The sequence below is a fragment of the Mirounga angustirostris genome, unplaced genomic scaffold (genome assembly GCF_029215605.1).
Source record: "Mirounga angustirostris isolate CCGP_5_RB_7025 unplaced genomic scaffold, mMirAng1.0.hap1 SCAF_15, whole genome shotgun sequence".
NCBI lineage: Eukaryota > Metazoa > Chordata > Mammalia > Carnivora > Phocidae > Mirounga > Mirounga angustirostris.
This window is the reverse complement of record NW_026991723.1, coordinates 18,298,111-18,321,139: the sequence shown is the minus strand read 5'-3', so window position 1 is coordinate 18,321,139 and position 23,029 is coordinate 18,298,111. Positions and strand designations below refer to the sequence as shown.

Here is a 23,029-nt window from a genome sequence, read left to right as displayed (position 1 = left end):
AGCACTTGCAGAAAGCTAAATCCACATCTGATTAGTCAGCATGAAGTCCTGGTCCCATGCTGGCCTGTGGTCTCTATGACTACACTTAGCCATTGTTTCCAAGAGCACAGACCTGCAAGTCTCTGCATCTACTGAGGTGTCCCTACTGGGCTGGGATGTGAAGGGGATGGTGACATTTTCCTCTAGTCTTCCTCTTCCCTGCAGGGCAGCAGCCAACTCAAATCTTACAAGGAGAGGAAGGAAAACTCCCAGTTTGAAGACAGGAATCAGGCCCAATGGAGACCCTGACAAGCTCCGAGAAGATTCTGACTCACACAGAGAAAGAACAGAATAAATCCTGATTGTGGATTTGAGGGCCAAGGACAAAGGGGGGAGAAAGGGAACAGGAGTGCTCAGATGTAATCTATCCCCCTCCCTCCCCAGCCCATCCACCAGGTCCAGCCCAAACACTACCTCTTGTCTGGAGCTTCTGGGTTCGTGGATTCTGTGACCTTGGTCAGAGGTGGTACTCCTGCCTCTGAAATTCATGGTTACCTCTTATGGCATTTGACTCTACTTGTGCTGTTTTGGGTGAACCTGGCGTGTGTCTTTTCTTCTCTATCCACTTAGATTTTAAATTCTTTAATAAGGGCAAGATGTGTGTCTGAACCATTCTTTTTGTATTGTGCCCTCCTCCAGACTAGTTTAATGCTTTCCATATGGCTCTAGGACTGAAATGTTTGTTGAACTCCTACCCGAAAAAGTAGCCTGATAAACAAACTGAGTACTGGAGAAGCTACATCTGTCAAAGCTTGTGGGAAGCTAGTTTGGAAGCCTCAGGTGGATAATCGGAATGTTTAGGTATAGTTTTGCCTGCACACAGAAATCTTTCAAAGTCCCTTCCAGTCCAAAAATTCAGAAAGGAGCACAGGCTTCCCATAGCAGGATATAGGGTTGTCCAAACCCAACATGGAAGCCCCATTTAGAAAGCCACCACTGCCCATGAAGCAAGAGAACCTTTTATTCAAAGAGAAATAAAAATGTTACTTAGCAAATACTTTTTTCTACATCCAGCTCCCAGAAATACCCAGGAAGGGTTGATGAAATTGGGAGTTCTGGAAATAGCGCTTACTAAAATAAAACAGGCGTGAAGCCAACCTGGTGTGATCTCAAGAGAGCAGCTGTGCAAGAGGTAGGTTAGGAGGGCAGGTAACATGGAGATGAGAGGACCGCTGGAGATTTTTGATCCATGGGAACGCTAGTATTGATAAATGAAAAACAGAAAGCTTGGGATGGAGCAAAACCCCATCCCCGGGTTGGCCATAGGGAGGTTTTCTCTGTGCCTTAGACTAAGTTCAGGGATGATCAAAGATCATGTCCTTGGTAGAAGGCCTGAGACAAGATTTGGCATAAAAAGACTGTCACCACACTTTTCATGTACTTACCAGTTTATAAGCTCAAGGCTTGTTTCAAACTAGCTCGATGGGTAGGTGACTGGTCTTAGGCTGTTAATTTTATTTGCCAGTACTAACTGTTATTCACTAGCATGGTAACTAGGAAATGGGGAGTGATAGATCAGACAGAGTTTGGAAATCCCATGTAATGCTATAATTCTGTGAACAATTATTCAAAAGCATAAGCACATTTCTCCCTAAATAGCTGTGTACCTTTCACAATAAAGACATACCAAGGTAAAAGAAATAGCTAAATGCCTCAGATGTCCCTGTGAAGTTGGCATAGCTATATGATACCTGAATACATCCCTCGGGAGAGTATGAAATTAATCAAGTCCCGTAAATTAGTTTCATAGAATGTAATTATACAATGCAGTGGGATATGTGTAAGTAAAGGTGATGGGTTTCTTTGTCTCAGTCTCGAGGGGCTGACTTGGGCTTCTCTCTTTCCCTCTAAATCTGTCAGGCAGCAGGAGAAGGGCTTTCTAGGAGAAGGGATGAAGGAAGAGCTGATACGCCTTTCCAGAGCTAAGATTCTCCTTGAAACTAGGTGTGCCAGTCGAGGAGATCAGATACTATATTCATTTGCTCGAGCTGCCATCACAAAGCATCATAAACTGGGTGACTTAAACAATAAAATTTTATTTTTTTCTCAATTCTGGAGGCTCGAAGTCCAGGATCAAGGTATGAGTAGGTTTGGTTTCTTCTGAGGCCTCTCTGCTTGGCTTGGAGGTGGCTCCTCTCTCCCTGTGTCTTCACGCAGTCTTCCTTCTGTGTGTGTCTGTGTCCTAATCTCCTCTTCTTATAAGGACATCAGTCATATTGGATTGGAGCTCACCCTAATGACCTCATGTTAACTTCATTACCTCTTTAAAGAACTTATTTCCAAATACACTCCATTCTGAGGTACTGGCGGTTAGAATTTCAAAATATGACTTTTGGAGGACAAAATCCAGCCCATAACAGTTACCTTAGGAATGTGATAATGGATGTGCTGAGAATTCCTGTTGATTCCATGATTAATGACTGGCCCCCACACTTCATTTGTCATGCTTCTTTGTTGAGTCTAAGGGTCACTTCAGGGGTTTCATGACCATCTTGGAGACTCATAGTGACTATGGGAGCCTTAGTTTAGCCCCAGATCTTCTAATACTATTAAGAGTGATTTAAATATAATGTAATATGAGTAATATTAAGTAATATTATAGAATTATTGCCAAACACTTTACTCATTATCTCTTTGAGGTCTCACATTATCTCCTCTATCAAACTCAATTTGTGGATGAAGAAATGGGGTTGATACCTTTGACCCCACCATGATAAGTTGCCTCCCTATTTATTTGAACTGGTCTGGAAATCTATGGAGAAATTCCTTGCAGGAGATTGAGACTGGGGATGGAATTCTGAAAGAGGTTCTTTTCAGCTTTGAATTGGGGATCTAAGGGAGTTCAGAATCTTCAAAGACACTGAAACCTTAGATGTGATCTGGAGCTTTCCCACCACCAAGAGGTCAGCTAACATGGATCTGTTATACCCTAACCATTGGCAAGATGGAGGAAAAGAGAACAAGAGGCCGGGATGGGGATTCAGGATTCTACAGCTGCACCTGAGGAGTTGAGTATGCAGCCAACTCCTTCTCCTGTTTGATTTAGTCCCATTTATCTAGTTTCGCTTTTGTTGCCTCTGCCTTTGGTGTCATATCCAAGAAATTGTTGCCAAATCCAATGTCATAAAGCTTTTCCCTCTATGTTTTCTTCTAGGAGTTTTATAGGTTTAGGTCTTTCCATTTAGGTCCTTAATCACTTTTGAGTTAATTTTTGTATGTGGTATAAAGTAGGGGGCCATCTTCATTCTTTTGCTTGGGGATATCCAGTTTTCCCAGCACTATTTGTTGATGAGATTGTCTTTTCCCTATTGTGTGGTCTTGTTATTCCTGTCAAAAATCATTTGACCAGGGGTATCTGACTCAGTCAGTAGGGCATATGACTCTTGATCTCGGGGTTGTGAGTTTGAGCCCCACTTGGGTGTTGTGTAGAGATTACTTAAAAATAAAATTAAAAAAAATCATTTGATCATAGATGTGTGGGTGTATCTCTGGATTCTCTGATCTTTCCATTGGTTTCTATTTCTGTCTTTGTGTTGGCACCATACTGCTCTTATTACCGTAGCTTTGTAATAAGTTTTGAAGTCAGAGATGTGAGACCTGCAACTTTGTTCTTCTTTTTCAAGATTATTTTGACTATTTGATGTTTCTTGAAATTCCACATTAATTTTAGGATAGATTTTTCTATTTCTGGAAAAAAAATGCTCTTGCGATCCAAGGCACCTGCTTTTGAAAACCACTTTTCTATTATAATTTTTAGCAAAATTACTGAAATAACAACAACAGCAATCTCTAACCCTTCTGTAGCATCAACTGTGATGTGCCAAGCAGTGTTTTCTATCCTTACCTAAATCAGCTCATTTAATCTTGACAAACCCCTATGTAAGTAGTGTTACCTTCCCATTTATAGGTAAGGAAACTGGGGCACACAGGAATTCTGTAACTTGCCTAAGGTCACACTTTTTTTTTTTTTTTAAGATTTTATTTATTCATTTGGGACACAGAGATACAGAGAGAGAGAGAGCATGAGCAGTGGAAGAGGCAGAGGGAGAGGGAGAAGCAGACTCCCGGCTGAGCCAGGAGCCCGACGTGGGGCTCGATCCCAGGACCCTGGGATCATGACCTGAGCTGAAGGCAGACGCTTAACCATCTGAGCCACCCAGGCGCCCCCACACTTTTTTTTAATTAAAATATAATTAACATACATTGTTTATTAGTTTCAGGTATGCAATATAATGATTTAGTATTTCCATACATTACTCAGTGCTTATCATAGTAAGTGCGCTCTTCATCCCTTTATATCTATTTCACTCATCGTCTCCCCTCCCCCACCTCTGGCAACTACACCTGTTTGTTCTCTGCATTTCAGAGTCTGGTTTTTTGTTGGTCTCTTTTTTTCTTTGTTCGTTTGTTTTGTTTTTTAAATTCTGCATATGAGTGAAATCATAGATATTGGTCTTTGTCTGACCAACTTATTTTGCTTAGCTCGATACTCTCCAGGTCCATCCATGTTGTCGCAAGTGGCAAGATGTCATTCTTTTCTTATGGCTGAGTAATACTTCATTGATATATATGAAGGTCCCACTTTTCAAAAGGTCAGAGCCAGGACTCAAACGCAGGCTGTCTGCCTCAGCTGCTAGTATGGAAGAAGAGTAACCATGCCCATAGTTGAGGCTGCATCTGCTAGGCTCTTGGTAGATGCATCCAAGATGTGTGGAGAGGCCCACATATCATGCTGGGTATGTGGGCCTCAGAGCTGTGCTTCTGAAATTTTGTTCTGTATGAACAGCTTGAGAGAGAGAGAGAGAGAGTTAAAAAGAAAAGGAAAGGAAGGGAAAAGAAAGGTTCCTTGGTTTACCTTTGTGAGGTAAACAAAATCAAACAGATTCATTTTCTGTAGGATAGCTCAGAATCTATGACAGGTTCACGTGCATTATAAAGTCTCAAAAGGAGGATATAATACATGGTGTTTCCCAAACTTACCTGGCACAAAGCCCTTTTGCATAGATCTGTGAAATCTCTCCTGCGAGCACAGGCTTTGGGAAGCAGTGGCTTAAAAAAGTGACAGGAAGCGCCCCTTCTGTGTCTCTTTCACCACCGGGACCGCTTGGAATGTTCCGTGTGTCCATTTCAGTGTGTGTCCCTATCCGTCACAGGCCTGAGCTCATAGGGAGCTGACTGCAGGAGCAGATTCCAGAAATCTGCCCCTGTCTTGCCACAGCCTGCTTCCCGGGGTCACTGGGGTCTGAGAGGTGACTCCGTTGTAATTCACAGCCAGTGACAGGGTGGGAATGAAAAGATGAAGGAACTTTATGCTGGAGGAAAGCAAGGAAACACTGAACCATCAGGAAGGAAGGAAATCCAGAAAATAAAAATAGGCTGGTGTTACGAAAGGTACAGAACACTGGAACATCCATCAGGTATTCAACAAGTGCTCCCTGGGTACAGTCTGCCCAGCAGTGCTCTTGCCCCCCTGAGATTTTATGGGGAGCACAGTACCAGCTGGTGTTTTAGGAGCTGACGGCCCATCCAGAAGGAAATGTCTCTGTTCTCTGCCTCAGTTTCTTCATTTGAGAACCAGAAACAACAGTGACTTACAGGGTTGCTACCCAAAACCAATGTTAATGTCAAAAGCATAAAGACTTGGGTGCCTGGGTGGCTCAGTCAGTTAAGCGTCTGCCTTCGGCTCAGGTCGTGATCCCGGGGTCCTGGGATCGCGCCCCGTATCGGGCTCCCTGCTCGGCGGGGAGTCTGCTTCTCCCTATACCCTTCCTTCCCACTCGTGATCTCTCTCTCAAATAAATAAATAAAATCTTTAAAAAAAACACCCAAAAAAACAACACCCCCACAAAAGTATAAAGACTTGTGGAGGCAGAGAGATGCAACGTGGAATCAAGTTTTTTTCTTTTTCTTTAAGGAAAAGAACATAAATGAAATAGTGACATTTTCAGAACCCCAAATAGAAAAAAAAATTTTATCTTTTAAGGAAACAAAATGCAAGACTAAAACACAGAAAGCAACAAAACTAGGGAAATAAACAAAGCAAGAGTCAAAGGAGCCAACGTGAAAAGACGAGGGGAGAGGTCAGACACAGACCATAAAACAAGGGTAGAATTAAATAAAAGTGAAACGACCTACTGCAAAGATGAATCAGCACTTCCCGTGACAAGCAAGCAGCGTGTCTGTGTCTTATTTATTTTCATACCCCCACTGCTTGCACAGATCAGAGACCTTTGGAAGTACTCGTGAGGATAAACGAATGTGATAGACGCGTGACCAGAGGGGGCAGTGGCAGCCCCATCATGGGAGGCCGATCGGAGGCTGGTCTTCTCAGCCTTTCTTCCGTGATGCTGACATTTCATGTTTTGTTTATGCCTGCTGCTTTCTACACTTTATTTTGGAAAACATTAAGATCCCTGGTAATGTGGCAGTGGGATGTGACAGCGTAACGTGCTACCGATAAACAGCTGAATTACTCCTTACTGAGCACTTACGTTTTCTGTTAATGTGACTTTGCCCAAGAGAAGATTTCTAGAAACTCTTATAGCATCTAATTATATTTAGATTACCTCTTTATTTTAAAATGTGGCACCTGCTGGTGCCACAGAAAAACCCCTCTCTCCCTGTACCTACTCCATTTGGGTAGCTGCTATTAATATAGTATATTTCTGTTCCTTCTAGATATTATCTATCCCCCAAAATATGTATAAATGTTTATAACTTTATACAAATGCTATCATTCTAAACATGCCATGTTGTGATTTGATTTATTTTTTAAATATATCTGAGGTCCCATTCCATGTCAGTAAGTTTAGAAATTTTTTTTTACATTGATATACCATAACGAATTTCATGCTATATTCAATCACTCTTCTATTAATGGGCATTTAGATTAGCCCTTGTATTATTTAAAAAAAAAAATAAATTACTTAAGTAGAAATTTCCTTTAGCCAGTGAATGGACAACTTGGACCCAAAGCTAAGGGCATAATGGTGTGAAGTACCCCATACCGCAAGGAAAGAGATGGCAAGATGCTCTCAACAGTTGGGTTGGATGCTTCCTCCAAGGCCTCTTAAAAAGTGACCCACTTTTGCCAAACTCAACCATCACCCCAGCCTATATGAGCAGAAGATTGGGGAGGAGAAAGAGTGAGGGAATTTTCAAAAGTCACCGTTGGTTAGGAATAGTGGGGTGAGTCCCTTTCTGCCCCTCCAAAGCCAAGTGAGGGTTGCTGCAAGAGAGTCATGGGTAAGAGATTCAGAAAACCTTCCACCAGGGAGACAGTCTTCTTACACCCAGTTGGATGTCTACACAGGCAGTGGACTTGGGTGTATGCCCTGAGGAAGGTGGCAGGGTGACCTGCATTGTCACAGCATGGTGGGGTAGGGTGATACAGGTATCCTGTGTGTGGACACAGTAGTGGACTTGAGTCATTTTGTAGCACCCCACCTGTTATGGGCTTAATTGTTACCCCCCCAAAAAAATTCATATGTTGAAGTCCTAATCTCTAATATTTGGAGATGGGGGTCTTTAAAGAGGTAATTAAATTGAAATAAGGTCATTAAGGATGGGACCCTAATCTGATATGATCTATGTCCTTATAAGAAGAGATTAGGGGTGCAGGGGTGGTTCAGTCGGTTAAGCATCCAACTCTTGATTTCAGTTCAGGTCGTGATCTCGGTGTCGTGGGATGGGGAGTCCCGAGTGAGGCTCAGCGCTCAGCACGGAGTCTGCTTGTCCCTCTCCCTGTGCCCCTCCCCCTACACACTTGCACACGTGCTTGCTCTCTCTCTCTCATAAATAAATAGATAGATAGATAGATAGATAAATAAATAAATAAATAAATAAATAAATAAATAAATAAATAAAATCTTAAAAAAAGAAGAAGGGGAGGAGGAGATTAGGATTCAGACACACATAAAGGTGAAGACCATGTGAAGATACAGGAGAAAATGGCCACCTCCAAGCCAAGGAGAGAGCCTTCAGAAGAAACCAACCCAGCTGACCCTTTGCTCTTGGACTTCTAGTTTCCAGAATTGTGAGAAATTGTGCTGTTTAATGCACCCAGCCTGTGGTCTTTGTGATGGCAGCCTCCCCAGCAGACTAATATGCCAGCCAAGGTGAGAAGGCCCCAGCCAGAGGCAGTGCCAGGAGCTGAGGACAGAGTGAAGACATGAAGTCAAGCCAGGTCTCCAGTACCAGAGGAGAAGGCAGTGGGGAGATCCCGTGGGCCCTCAAGGAGCTCATCAAGGGAGCAGAGGCTGGGGGTTTAGAGAGAACCAAGCTGCCTCCCAGAATCCTGGCTGGGGAGAGAAGTGGCAGTAGGACAGCCCAGGCCCTCCCAATGCCCACCGCATGCACCCACCCACCCAGCCCCTTCTCTGGACCTAAGACATCCGAGTAGGAGGAGGGAGGGAAGAGCCCTCCCTATCCCGAGTTCCCTGAGACTTAGCTTTGGCCATTACCACTAGGAGAGTGAAAGAAATAAGATTTTTTTTTTTTAAAGATTTTATTTATTTATTCATGACAGAGAGAGAGAGAGGCAGAGGGAGAAGCAGGCTCCCAAGGAGCCTGGAGCCCGATGCGGGACTCGATCCCAGGACCCTGAGATCATGACCTGAGCCGTAGGCAGACGCTCAACCATCTGAGCCACCCAGGCGCCCAAGAAATAAGATTTTAAGATGAGAAATTAGCAGTTCTAAACTGAATTGGATTTTAATAACTGAAAGTGACAAGATAACATGAAGTGGGGAAGGGAGATGAAAACAGTACAGTTGGGATAGCAGTAATTAGGGAAAATTTCAACTAGTTCCTGTTTATATCACCATCAAATTCATACTAATAAAAAAACATTTTTTTTAATTACAGTAAACATCTTTTTACATATATCATGGTGTACATCTGTGAATATTCTACTCAGTGTATTCTTATCATTGGAATAACTGGTCAAAAGCTATCGACATTTAACATTTTGATAAATAAAGCCCCAAACTATACATCATCTTAAACTCTTTATACTCTCACAACCATATCTGGGGGTGCCACTTACACAAAACATTAAAGTTTCACAATTTTTAAAATATATATATATATATATCCAACTTTAAGAAATGAAATTTTATTCAAGTTGTTTTCGCAGGGCTCAGCAAACTGTCACCTCCAGGTCCAGCCCAGTCTGCCACCTATTTTGGTACCTAAAGTTTTATTGGAAAACAGCCACGCCCCTTCATTTACATATTCATTATGGCTGCTTTTGTGCTCAGAGTTGAGTAGTTGCCACAGAGACTGTACAGGCTGCAAAGCCTAACATGTTTAGTGTCTGGCCCTTTAGAGAAAAACTTTGCTGAGCCCAGCTCTAGAGAAGTCAGACTTCAATCCTCTACCACACCCTGTGGATCAGCAAATTTAATTGCTTGAGCAGCAGTTGGAAGAGTATCTCTGTAGGCTCCTATTCATATTTCTGGTGCCAGAGTCTGCAGGCTCTTGAACATCTGAGGGGAAGGAAATAAAACTAAGTCAGTGCACCCTTTGCATTGCGCTGTGGGGGGAGAGGAAGCCTTGTGAGCCTGTTTCCTTGGATAGGGGGTAGGGCAGGGAGGCACCCTCAGCCTCGTCTCCACAAAGGATAAATCCAGGTGGTGCGGAGCTGGTGAGGTGGGGGGCGGGCAAGGTTGTAGGGGCTAGTGCCCAGAGTGGATCACTTGGCCATCTGCAGAAGTTATTGCCCCTTGCACTGAAGACTGGCTTCAATTCTGAAGACCAACAGTTGTCCACTTCTCCTCCCTGCCCTTTAGAAGAACCTCGTCCTGGCTTAGCCACTCCCACCCTCGGTTGCTCCCAATATCAGGGAGGAGCTTTATATTGCTGAGGTAACTTGTGTTAGAGCAACTGCTTCTTTGTAATATCATTTCTCTAAGAGTCAGCTAACATTTCTAAATTCTGTTTTGAATCACAAAAGTGATTCAAATCACAAAAGTGATTTGTCGGTAGGGCATATTGATCATGGAGTTCCGATATGTGGGGAGACACTGTGAGAAGCATTTTACCAGAAGAGCGGGGCGTCTTCACATCTAAATAAGGCATTTATTCGAGTTATTTCTTCATCTCCGCCACATGCTAGGGTCAGTGCTGAGCACCACATGGAGCTTTGTGTGCCTGTGTGGAGGAAGGAATCGGAGTGGGGAGGCAGTCGGGGCGGGGGAGTAGACCACTTAAGAATAGGTGATTGTAAAAATAGGAAAAATAGCCAATTTGAAGTGAGCACAGGGTGCATTATAACCTGACCCGATTGTATGGGCTGGGGGAGAGATCAATGGCCAAGATGTCCAAGCTGAGTTGTAGAAGACAAGCAAGATAAGCAGAGCCAAGCAGGGCGTGGCAAGAGGAGAGGAGGCTCTAGATTGGCATGGGGGAGGGAGGAGCAGAGCAGGAAGGCCTCATGACTCTTTCCTTCAGGCAGTGGGGAACACTGAAGGGATTTAACAAGAAGGTTAGATTGAGAAGGATATTCAGTTGAATGCTTTGGAGGGCGTAGGGAGTAAAAAATCAGAAGGAGAAAAAGGGGAACGTTCCTGCAAGGAAGGTATGGACGTGAGCATTTACACATTCGTGTAAGTGGCATTGGTGAGAATGGACAGGAGAGGAGGGGCAAATCTACGGGACTGGATGGTCAACTGGATTGGGAAAACATGGTTTAAAAAGAAGGGGAAGTAAGAATGAATGCTAGTTTGGAGGTTTGGGTGCTCGGGTAATAGGTAGAGACATTCACTGGGATGTGGAACGTGGTAACTAGCTATTGCTGAATAATGTATCTCAAACTTTAGCAACGTAAAACAACAAACATTATTCTCTTACAGTTTCTGGGTGTCAGAAATCCAAGAGTGGATCAGCTAGGTGGTTCTGATTCAGGGTCTCTTAGAAAGTGGCTTTCAAGACATCAGCTAGGGCTGCGGTCATTCGAAGGTTTGAGGGGGGCTGGAGGAGCTTTTTCCAAGGTGAGTCACTCACCACTCACACCTTGGCAGGCCACCTGAGTTCCTTCCTGGATTTGTCCTGGAAGCCTCAGTTCCCTGCCACATGGAGCTCTCCATAGGGCTGCTTGAGTGTCCTTCCAACATGGCAGCAGACCTCTCCCAATGGGTGACCCAAGAAAGAGCAAAGAGGAAGCCATGGTGCTTTTTAGGACCCTACTCTTAGAAGTCACACACTGTCACTTCTACTTTATTCCGTTCTTTAGAAGCAGGTCGCTAAACTCAACCTAAACTTAAGGGAAGGGGAATTGGGCTTCAACTTTTGCAAGGAGTGTCAAAGAATTTCTGGACATTTTTTTAAAACCACCACAGAGAATATAGGATGTAGGGGATCTGTATAGAGGAGATGCTGAATACAGTTTTGTACACGTTGAGTTTGAGATGCCTGTGAGTAATTCAAGCTGTGGACCATAAATTCACTTCATAAATAACTGTATGCCCATCCCCAGTGGGAGAGTATGCCACTTAATATAATCTTCTCAACACACAAAGGACTGATAGGTATTAACGTTTAGAAAACACAGGAAGAGAGTATGGTATATACCCCACAAGCAAGAGGTAGAATTCTCCATGCATCTCTATTCCCAGCCAATGATTTAAATATCTGAAAGGCAAATGGTTGAAATGATATTATGGCCTCCTCCTATTCCTGCTCAGTGTTCCTCAAACTGTAGTGTCCATAAAATTTACTGTAAAGGATTTTATACACAAAGGATTTTAACCACGTATATTATAATTTAGGGAGCAATTCAAGAACTTATCCAAGGGTCATTTGGACTACAAGTAATCTTTGCTACTTGCAGAGTTTTAGAATCTGACCCTGGGTAAGGAGACTGCATTGTGTTCCGCTCCTCTGAGAAGCTGAGAACAGATGACATGGTGTGTGGGTTTCTGCAAAATCCCTAGAGAGGTCGGTGTCTGGGCAAATGCCCAGTGCTTCTCTCCCTTACTTTGTCATCTACTTTCCCTTTCATCACCCCTTTCTTATCTGCCCTGGCTGGCTGGCTTCTAGGGGCCACAGCGCTTATCTGTTCTTGGGCAAGGAAGCCCAGCTGAGCAGCTCATTGTTGCCAATAGGCTCATTTTGTGGGCTCAAACCCAGTTTCCTGTTGTGGGACCTAAGCTCCCATCCTTTCCTTGGGATCAGCTTGATTAAGCGGAGTGTGAAGCCCAGTGCAGCCTCTGGCTTGCTTCCCGCAGGAGTAATTCGGGAAGCGCCCGAGGGTCCACAGAGTGGCAAATACTCTTACCTTAAATTGTGCAGCCTACTTTATCAGACAAGAATCCTGAAATGGCAGTTCTCCAACTGTTGGGCTTTAACAGGCTAATTTATGTACTTCACAAAGGAAGGCAGGCACCTCATGAAAAGTTTTGTTTGGTTTTTCTTTCTTCTTTTTATTGCCATTTCTAGAAAAAGCAACTTTTTCAGTCCAGTAGATCTTACCTGATTAGAAGGAAGCCAGGAGAATTTTAGGAATTCTGACGTAAAGAAACTGTCTCTGTATATAATCATTTTTCCTAAATATATCAGCATAACCATCCGATATTTTTCTAAAGAACAATTAACGCCTTAACCTGCTACCCTACCTCTTCGGAGCTATATTTCTTAGTGGCCCATCTTGTCAGAATGATTCTTCTCCAAAAGGCTTGCTGCCTATTTCTAGGTGTACATGCCTGTCGGGAAACATTACCATCTAGAAATGCTGGATGCGTGTGTGCCAAGTCTTGGTTCACTGCTCGTTTGCTATTGAAAAGCACCTGATTTCAGGCCGGGCTAATCCTACAACAACAATGAAATCCTTCCAGATTCAGAAATACCGGAAGGGGGACGCCTGGGTGGCTCAGTTGGTTAAGCGACTGCCTTCGGCTCAGGTCATGATCCTGGAGTCCCGGGATCGAGTCCCGCATCAGGCTCCCCGCTCGGCAGGGAGTCTGCTTCTCCCTCTGACCCTCCTCCCTCTCATGCTCTCTCTCTCTCTCTCTCACAATAAAAAATAAATAAAATCTTTAAAAAAAAAAAAAAAGAAATACCGGAAGGATGTAAAATGTAGGTTGTGCTTACTTCTGTACCTGGTCTAAGGAGGCGCATTTAATTAAGTCCAAGAGTTTTGCATTTGTGGTTCTTCACTAGGTGGTGTCTTGACTGCCACGGTACTGCATGCTAGCTGCTTTAGGAAGAAGCAAAGGTACCAGAAACACAAAATCAGCTAATGCACATGGGATCCATTTTCAGATTGGAGAATCTGTTTATGTCACTGTTCCCCCACTTGTTGGTGTTAGTGAGCATGAGAGGTGGTACGCAGATTCAATACAAACAGCACTGAATCACAGAAGAGCATGGTTCTTTTTCTGACTTCTTTGGGTTGAGTTGAAGTCAGCGAATTCAGTCCACTTTATTTTCTAATATCTGAATTCAAAGCTGTTTATTTTCCTTTAGGATTTTCTTGAGCTGCCTTCACAAATTTTGATTCATAGAGCTTTATTGTCAGTTGCTTACAAATGTGTTGCTCAGTTTCCAAATTGTCTTTCATGATTGGTTTCTAGATGTACATCGCTAAAGTCAGAGATTATGGTACATTTGATACTGACTTCCGGTATTTTATGAGACATTCTATATAGTCAGTTTTCGTAAGTTTGAAAAATATGGTGTACTTTTACTGAGTGCAGATCCATCCATTAGATCAAGCTATATTATTACATTGTTCAGATGTGTATCTTTATGCATTTTTTCAGATTGATTCATAAATTCTTGAGAAGTATATTCAAATTTTCCCTCATGAAATTAATTTTTCCTTATAATTTATATTCAGCTTTTATTTTTGGGCTATGTTGTTGAAAGCATGTAGACTCTGGATTATTACATCTTCTGGAGAGTTATCCCTTTTGTCATGAAATAATAACTTTCTTAAGGCTTAAGAAAGCTTTTCTGCCTAAAATCTACCTCGTTTGATATTAATATTGTGATGCTTGCCTTCCTGTGGTTAATATTTTTCTGACTTTTTTTATGCCACTTAATTGTCAACACTTCTGCATTATTATTTTTAGATGTTCCTTTTTAAAGCAACATGGCTACTCAGGGTAAGTGCCACTGCCAGCTATGAGAATCCCAAATCTCAGTGCTTCCGCGCAACGGATGTTTAAAAATTATTCTTTAATCATTAGGATCTCTTTCATACTGTTCCTTTTTGGAGGGGGGTGGGTACTCGTATTGCTAATTCTTCTGTCTGCTGCATCTGACGGCAATCTCTCGTGGTGTTTTTTCCCTAGTGTAGTTTGTGGTTTGGGTTTTTGGTTTTTTGGTGTGAGCTCATCTTTCAGAGGGTTTTTACTTTCTCCTAAGTGAATCTCCAGTGAATCCTAGATTGTAAAAGTAACACTATCAAGTGGCTTCACATTTGATTCTTCTGGAACTCTAGGGCTCTAGGCCTTCAATGGTCCTAGATGAATTTTAACTTGAATCTCTTGACTTGGGTTCCCTACATCATTCAGGTAATATAAATTAAAACAGGCTTGGCATAAGTAGCATCTCTAATTCTCATAGGTTGCTCTTCATATTCTACCCAAGATTCCAGGCAGACTTACTTTCCAAGGCCAGAGACTAGAGTTTCTTTTCATCCCCTTTTCATTAAGGGGGCAGTTCTTTAAGGTCCAGTGCCTTATTTAGAAGTTCTGGTCTAGACCTTTCTTCCAGCACCTGGGGGTCACTTCTCCTGTGGAGTCCAAAATCCTGTGGACTCCTTTTTCATCAGCTTTCTGGAGTAACACTGTTTCTGGCACCTGGGGATTTCCTTTGGTTTCTTTCAAGTTTGGAAATATATTAATTACTTTTTGGGTGCTTTATCTTACACAGCATTTTTTCTTTGTATTTATAACGGTACATGGCATTACACTTTGCCAGACACTTTCTAATTTTTTTTTTTTTTTTTTTTTTTTTTTAGCAAAGAGAGAAAGTCTCAGAGTCAGAGCCCAGGTGTTTCTTCCTTGAATTTAATAGCATTGTTTTATTTTCATTATATTTAATTTATGTGACTATTTTAAGCGAGTGATTTTAAGTCTCCATATATACAAGTGATGTAAATCTTCCTTTCACAATAAATTTACTTAACTAAAATCAGTTAATTTAAAGAAAAACATTAAGTAAATTAACAGGTTCTAGATGGAAAAACCATAAAGATGGTATATAAATACTCAAGTTTATAAAACATTTGAAAGCGTTTTTCTGAGCTTTTGTTCTCGTTTTTTTGAAGTGTTCTTTCATGCTTTAGTAACCCAGACAAGATGTGTACCATCAATATGAGCCTCGGTTGAGAATGTGGGAAATGGGCTTCCCAAATTAGGGCAGAGTATGAGTCAGATATTCCCTTCAAAACAAATAATAAAGGCCAGCTGTACCAGTCAGAATGGGCTGGATTAGGATGTGGTGACAGAGCAACTCAACATCTTAGGGGCAAAACACAATAAAAATTCCTCTCTTCTTTACATATTCAATGAGCTTCAAGTAGGGCCCTCTTCTCCTCATAGCCACTTGGCTGCGACCTGACAGTGTCCAACTCAACCACTTAGACGGTAAGTAGCCCATGGCGCCCTCCTCATACTTGCTCATACTTAATTCTTTGGCCCTACACCTGCCACTTCTACTCTCATTTCATCTCTCAAAGCAAATCACCTGACCACCCTAATTTCAAAGGAGAGCAGGAAAGTACAATTTTATCATGTGCCCAGAAGGCCAAGAGCCAGAACTATTTGATAAAGAGCAATAAGGATCATAAAACCATCCAGCAAACAAACAGTTCTGGATCCATCCTCTAGATGGAGACATGGAGCTGAGCATCTGTTTGGGAGGTCAGCTGTAGAAGAATCGGATTTGTATTTTACAGTTCCCTCAGCCTCTTCAGTAGCGCCGTTCTGTATACAGAAAACTCCAAATTAAATAGTGACTATGGATGTATAAGGTAAAATATTTATCTTCACTCTGGACTGATTTGTTACCTAACAGATCCCGAGAGGCTTACATTACTGATCTTAAAACTCCATCTTGCTGAATTGCCAACAACTCTGGTTGGCTATGTCATTTCTGTAAATATTTACGGACCCAAAGCATGAATGTGGTTGAAGTATTTACAAGGAACACAACTTACGTTTTTTTTCAGGTTTGTCTCTGGGCTATTTTGGTTCAGCGTTCCTTCTCTTTCCCTGTGGGTTTCCTAAAATGTCCCTATGGCCTTCTGTAATATCCATAGTTTGTGAGAGTCTCTTCTCTGGTCACCCCTGACCACAACCTTCAGCTTTCCCTTCTCCCATGCATGCCAACACTGGCTTTCCAGCACCTTCTTAACAGGGTCTCTGCTCTGTGTTGCAAAAAAGTAGTGAGAGAAGAAGGCTCTATTCACTAAAATCAGTGAGTTCAAGGGCACTTACAGGCTCTATGGAGATCTATGCCATACTGAAATTTTCTCTTACCCAACTTGTAGTAACCTTCATTATGTTTTGTCCAACCATGACACATACTTCAATTAAATCCCTAATCCTGATACTATGTCTAAAATGAGGTAATGTAATACCTTAAACTTATTCAATGCTTTATAATTTATGGAGTACTCACATGTATTATATTTATTCTCCACAGTCACTGTGATATTAGGTGTTTATTATCTCTATTTAAAATCACAAATGTTGTTGGATAATTTTCTCAGAGTTAATCAGAGTTTGTCAGTACTAACATAGAATATAACCCAGAACTATAGCCTCATATCTAGGACTCATTCAATTATTTCATGATGTTGCCCATAACTTACAAACAGTAACAAAACCTACAAATCTTTTTTTTTTAATTGAAGTATAGTTGACACACAATGTTACATTAGTTTTAGATGTACAGCATAGTGATTTTATATGTTATGCCATGTTCACCACAAGTGTGGCTGTCATATGTCCCCATACAGTGCTGTTACAATACCACTATATTCCCTATGCTGTGCCTTTCATCCCCGTGACTTATTCTTTCCATCACTGGAAGACTGTGTCTCCCACTCCCCTTCACCCATTTTGCCCATCCCCCAGCTCCCTCCCCTCTGACAACCACCACTTTGTTCTCTGTATTTGTGGGTCTGTTTCTGCTTTTTGTTTGTCTTGTTTGTTTATTTGTTTTGTTTTTAAGATTCCACATATAAATGAAATCATATTTGTCTTTCACTGGCTGATTTCACTTAGCATAAGACCCTCTATGTCCATCCGTGTTGTCACATAAAACCTACAAAAATTTGAGACTGATACTATCTATTTATTTTAAAGCTCTCATATTTATTTTTGAGCTAAGGCTAGCACCCTTATGTGCTCTGTGAAGTAGGTACAGCTATGATGTCTTTTTTTTTTTTTTTTTAAGGTTGACTCATAGAGGACTAGATGAAATAATGTACATGTGCCTCTAGGTAATTTCAAGCTCAGTAATTCAACTCAACACATATTTATTGGGCATTGACCTCTACCAGGTGCTGGAGACAAAATAGTAGAGATGGTCATGGTTTCTGTCCTCATGAAGCTTCAAGGCTAATACAGCAGGCAGTTAGATGACAAAAAGAACTACAATGATAATGGATAACTTTTCTTTTTTCCTTTTAGTGTTAGTTTTAGACATCACACATTCTCCCTCTTTTATTGGTGTGGAAACTGAGACACAGAAAGATTAGACAACTTGCCATAGGACACACAGTGAGTGATAGAACTAAGATTGGAACCCAGCTGCTCTTACATAGCAATCTGCTACTTTCTAGGTACTGCAGGGTGTATGTCAAGGAGAATACACAGATTACTTCACATGACAAAGAATCATTGTAAAAAAATCTGAAAAGCTGCAGCATCATGGAAAACCATCCCTCTGGGTCCCAGGACTTTCAAACCTGGGGCCTAGCACAGGTCTTCTCTTTGTTCACCACCCCACCTCTATTGCTGGATAATTTGGTTTGCTGCCACCCAGTATGGTGTCTCTGTTTGACACCGCTTATCTTGTTCCTGCCCATATATTATTGTCTTTGACTAACACACCAACCTCTTGCTCACTGTCTTTCTGCCAGGGTGCGGGATTCATTTTAGGGAACACACAGGATAGAAGCCTCAGCAAGCGTATGGAGAAAGAAACTCCCTGAGGTTGTGTTTTTGAAGGATTCTTTGGGGTTGATGGTTAACAACACGGGCATTCAGTTCTCTCAGGGAGCAACACCAAGTGATCGGTGATAGTCACTAGTTTAACCCCATCGTCCCATTTCCACAAGAATGAGGCTCATCTGTTCTGTTCCTCTATATCCTCAGCACAGAGTAGGTGTTCACTACCTATTTGTTGAATAAATGAAGCACTACGTCTCACTAGAGACGAAGCATTTTTTTTTTTCATCATAGTGCTTTGCTGACAATAAGGGCTTTGACTTGAATCCTGGAGCTTGATCATCCAGGTAAGCAAATTCCAAATATGGTAGACCTAGATTCAAGTGGAGAAAAGTGTCAATAACAGGGAGGGAGAGATTAAATTTAGAACACTAACACAAAGGTTTATCATGCTTAAATTTCGATTAGTGCCTATATCACAAGGACTCACCCTAGATGAGTGAAGTTACATGGAAGGCAACAAGAAGAAAAATATGTTCTCATGATAAGTGGGGATGTACTAAACAAGGAACAGCAGGTAAAAATAGGTCAAGGGGAATTCACTGTGATCAGTGGTCAGCTTCCTGTGAGAACATATACATTTGTCACAGTTTTCTCCAGTATTTTCCTATTCCCCTACGGTCCTGGGCTCAATACTATTTAGAGAGAAGAGATGGTGTCTTGTGACCAGAAATGTTTTCACCAACATATAATTCGCCACAAATCTTTACATATTCATAGAAGGATAGGAAATAACATCAGTTGGTGCCTTCTTAGCAATGTTAGGCACTTTACATTTATTGCTTAATTTTTCAGCAACTCAATGAGCTAGATGGTATATCTCTGTTTTACTGATAAAGAGACACCAGAGTCTGCTTTCCTCTGCTGACAGCAATTTTATATGCTCAAATTTACACAGAGGAAGAGATATATACGAAGTCAGGTCTGTCTTTACTCCAAAGCACGTGTGTTTCCTCTCTTGTTGAAAAAGTATTATTAAATGCCCACCGTAAGTATATTTTATTAGTTATTTGCTTTTCCTGTTTCTGATTCTTCCCTTGGTGTGTGCTTACTTGTGTGAGCTAGTGGGAGAAATGACTTGCTCTGTACACAGAGTAAGATGGGTACCCATGGTTCTCATTCACAGTAACTGCAGAAAGTCTTTATTCTAAATGGGGCCACTTAACGATGGCTTCAGTATACATACTTGGGTTTATTCCAAGCGAGTTGAAAATGTTATCCTGGAATCTCTGAGTTGCCTTTTCAGAGAAAATTAAATCCCACACAATTTTTTACACTCTCTGCAATTTTTTTTTCCAGACTGCCGTCAGAGGATGTAGGCATGGATATCCCCTTTGAGGAGGGAATGCCGAGCCCCAGTGCTGCAGACATGAGGCCTGGTGAGAGGAGCATTTGTTCATTTCCTTCAGCACTAGTCTGTATCCAGACCTTGTCATTATTCAGTGAGAGAACCATTTCCTATGCATCCAACTTGTGATTTTAGTGATAAAAGTGAAGAGAAAAAAAAAATATGTGTGAGGAGGGTGTTAGGCTGGATTTGGTTAATTTTCGAGTTGACTTGACCACTGATGCTCACTAGTGTGGGCCACCTTTGACCTCCTGGGCCACAGCTGTAACCACCAGTGTGTGATAAGTGGCTACCATATAGCAGAATACCAGATTCTAACTAACATCGACGTTCCCCAGATTTGTACTTCAGTGTGAGAACGTGTGAAATTAAAAAACGTGATGTCAAGAAGGCTCAGTATCCTGATTATTCAAATAAACAAACAAACAAGTACAACCCTACCTGCCAGGGGTTTCCAGCTCAAGGCACATATAAGAAGAATTTTAAATTTCCAGTTGTATCCTACTCTCACTTTGTACTAAAGTCACTCTGTGCTCTGTACCAGCTTTCGGGATCATGCCAAGATCCTGAACCCTAATGTTATCAGCCAAGCCTAGAATGAAGCAGGAAAGAGTGAGTCAATTATTTATTTATTTTTCAGTAAAAGTATTTAAAGTGCATTTTTCAAGATACTAGTCATGTGACATAATTATTTTTAAATGTTCTCTGGTCAAACGAGCCTGGTAGCCACTGCATATCCACACTGCTCTTAAAGTTTCACAATGCATTTGTGAATGATACAGGTATTAAGGCAATGGTTATCCTATATGGTAGTGGTGCACTACATGTGGCTATTTAAATTAATGGAAATTTAAAATAAACTTGAAAAGTTCAGTTCTTCAGTTGCACTAGCTTCTTTTCAAGTGCTTAACAGCTATATAGAACATTTCTATCATCACCAAAAAACTCTTTTGGACAGCACTGCTCTGAGAATTCCTGTACTATAGAAACCCAATGTTTTTCAATCTTACTGGTCAATAGGAATTTTTTCAAGTATAATACATAAAAACATTACATGGAACATAGTTCGGGTGATGTTCTATACAGAGAAAAAATTTTAATGACAAAGAAACAGAATCACTTTCCTTAGGACAAGACCAGAGTTGCAATTCCAGAATTGAGGGGTATACCAGATAGCCTTCCAAAAATCTTGTGATAAGTGGAAGTCACAGTAGGAGCAAGGTGCAGATTACATTGAGAGGGTGGGAGCTACTTCCATGAGCCTTAACATATGAAGACTATCACTTATGATGTAGGAACCAATGTCAAGAAATATTAGCATAAAAGGTAGTGACTACTTGGGCAAATAATGTAATTTGTGAAGATACCCCAGTTTTATTTAAAAAAATAAAATAAAATAAAATTCCAGTCAAAGAAAGATCACTACAGATCAAACACAGAATTGTCAGGAACTGCAGAGAAGTATTTTGGGAGTGCCCATGAACATAATAGATAAATTTCTTATCCTCCATTCCATAGGAGTGAAGTCTATAAGAACCATTATGAGATCTATGTACACTTAGCTGTTTTTCTTATGCATCATAAAAATTCAATTCATTGTTGTATCAGTGTCAAGTTCTGAAACCTGAACAAGGCAGGTCTGAAAACTGGTTTTCTGCTCCTTTCACAATGGCTCCCACTTTTTATTTCTATGTGGCCAGGACTGATGTGGCTGGGATGAGCCAGTACTGAGGCCTGCTGGTCAAGAAGGGGATCCAAATTCCATGTAAGGGTTTTTAGCAGGTGTGCCTTTGCTTAAAGGCCTTAAAAATGTTTTTCATTGGGGCCCACACCCACTGTTGGCAGCCATATATATGGTCTAATACTTGATGTTCCTATTTTTTTCTTCTTTAGAACCTCCTAATTCTCTGGATCTTAACGATGCTCATCCTCGGAGAATCAAACTCACAGCCCCAAATATCAATCTTTCTCTGGACCAAAGTGAAGGGTCTATTCTCTCTGATGATAACCTAGACAGTCCAGATGAAATCGATATCAACGTGGATGAACTCGATACCCCTGACGAAGCAGATTCTTTTGAGTACACTGGGCATGGTAAGTCACCAAGTTGTCAAGGCCAAAGTTATGTGAAAAGTGAAAGATTATCTAAGTGGCCCTGGGAACAATCCTCCTATTTTGTTGCTGGTGGCTCCTTTCTGTGATTTCTAAAAGCTTTTGTTTGTATCTCAGGTCATAGGTGGCTGTGATTGACAGTTCAGAATATAATAGAACAGGTATGGTTCACAGAGATCATACATACCCACTGCTCCTTTGTTAAACGCTTATTCTTGGTAAGCCTTGTGATAAGCCCTGGGGTTGCGGGAAAACTATTACATGCTGTGTTGTAAGAAAATTGGGGCTAGGTTTGCAGAGAAAGAGAATTGAATCTGGAAGATAACATTTGGAGCAGAAAAATTAGAGCTTACTAATTTCTCTGTACAAGCTCCCCCTGTCTGGAATGTTCTTCCTTGAAGATCATTCATGGCTGGCTCCTTCTCTTTATTCAGATCTTAATCAGATGTCACCTTCTCAGAGAGGCCTTCCTTGACCTCTGTCACCAAAGGAGCTCCCCACCTCCCAACCTAGTCACTTTCTATCCCTCTACTTATTTTATTTTCCATGTGTCAGTAATTGAAATCCTATCATTTAACTGTTTGGTTTATGTTTATTGTCTTTCCCGTCCCACGAGAATATCTGCTTTGTGAGGGCAGGGACTTTATTCTGCTCATTGCTATATCTCCCGTAAAATAGAAAGGAAGGAGGGATGGCCTCGGGGTGAAGAACAAAAAGGAAGACAAGTAAGAGTTGCTGGATCAAACACTGACACTCCTGATAGGAATATCAGTCTCACTTTAGTTCTTCCTCTTGCTCAGTAAAATTGGGTTTGTTAAGAAATTATATCCAAATACAAAGCTTTTGCTTTATAAAATGGCATTCCATAGTTTCTAGTTTACAGGGTGGTATTCTCTGACTTTGTAATATTTGAAATTCAAAGCAGGAATATCCTGGACAAAGCCATTGCTTTTTTATACATTAGGAAAATTATTACGGTCAAAAAACAAATGCCACAATATGCAATGATGTCCTGACACTTACACAGTGTCATTCCTAGGAGAACATAAGTAGGAAATTAGGAAATTCATCAAATTCGCTCATTAATTCAACCAACGATCATTGAGCCACCAGGACTACCACCATGACCAGCATGGATTCAGACCCTGCCTTTACAGAGGCTAAGCCTTAATTTCCCCAAGTCAAAAGAACGGGAAATGGCTAAGCTACCTGTGTGACAGTTTCTTCTGTTTAAGTAGAGATTTTATATTGCACCGTGGCCGTGTTCTCAAATTTCTGCAGTCATCTGGGTATTCGACCCTGTAAGTGGAAAGACACCAAGAGAAGGTGAAAGGTCTTGAGTTCA

At 41.4% G+C, this 23,029-nt stretch overlaps 1 protein-coding gene across 8 annotated transcripts in view; it reads left to right on the top strand.

The window, feature by feature from the left end:
* PRUNE2 (prune homolog 2 with BCH domain) overlaps positions 1–23,029 on the top strand; it is a 260,505-nt gene that overhangs the window by 200,821 nt on the left and 36,655 nt on the right. For all 8 annotated transcript variants that reach the window (XM_064579598.1, XM_064579595.1, XM_064579596.1 and 5 more), the window contains 2 exons: positions 19,524–19,603; positions 21,466–21,666. In XM_064579598.1, the coding sequence (XP_064435668.1) occupies positions 19,524–19,603; positions 21,466–21,666 (281 nt within the window). The remainder of the gene's footprint in view (positions 1–19,523; positions 19,604–21,465; positions 21,667–23,029) is intronic.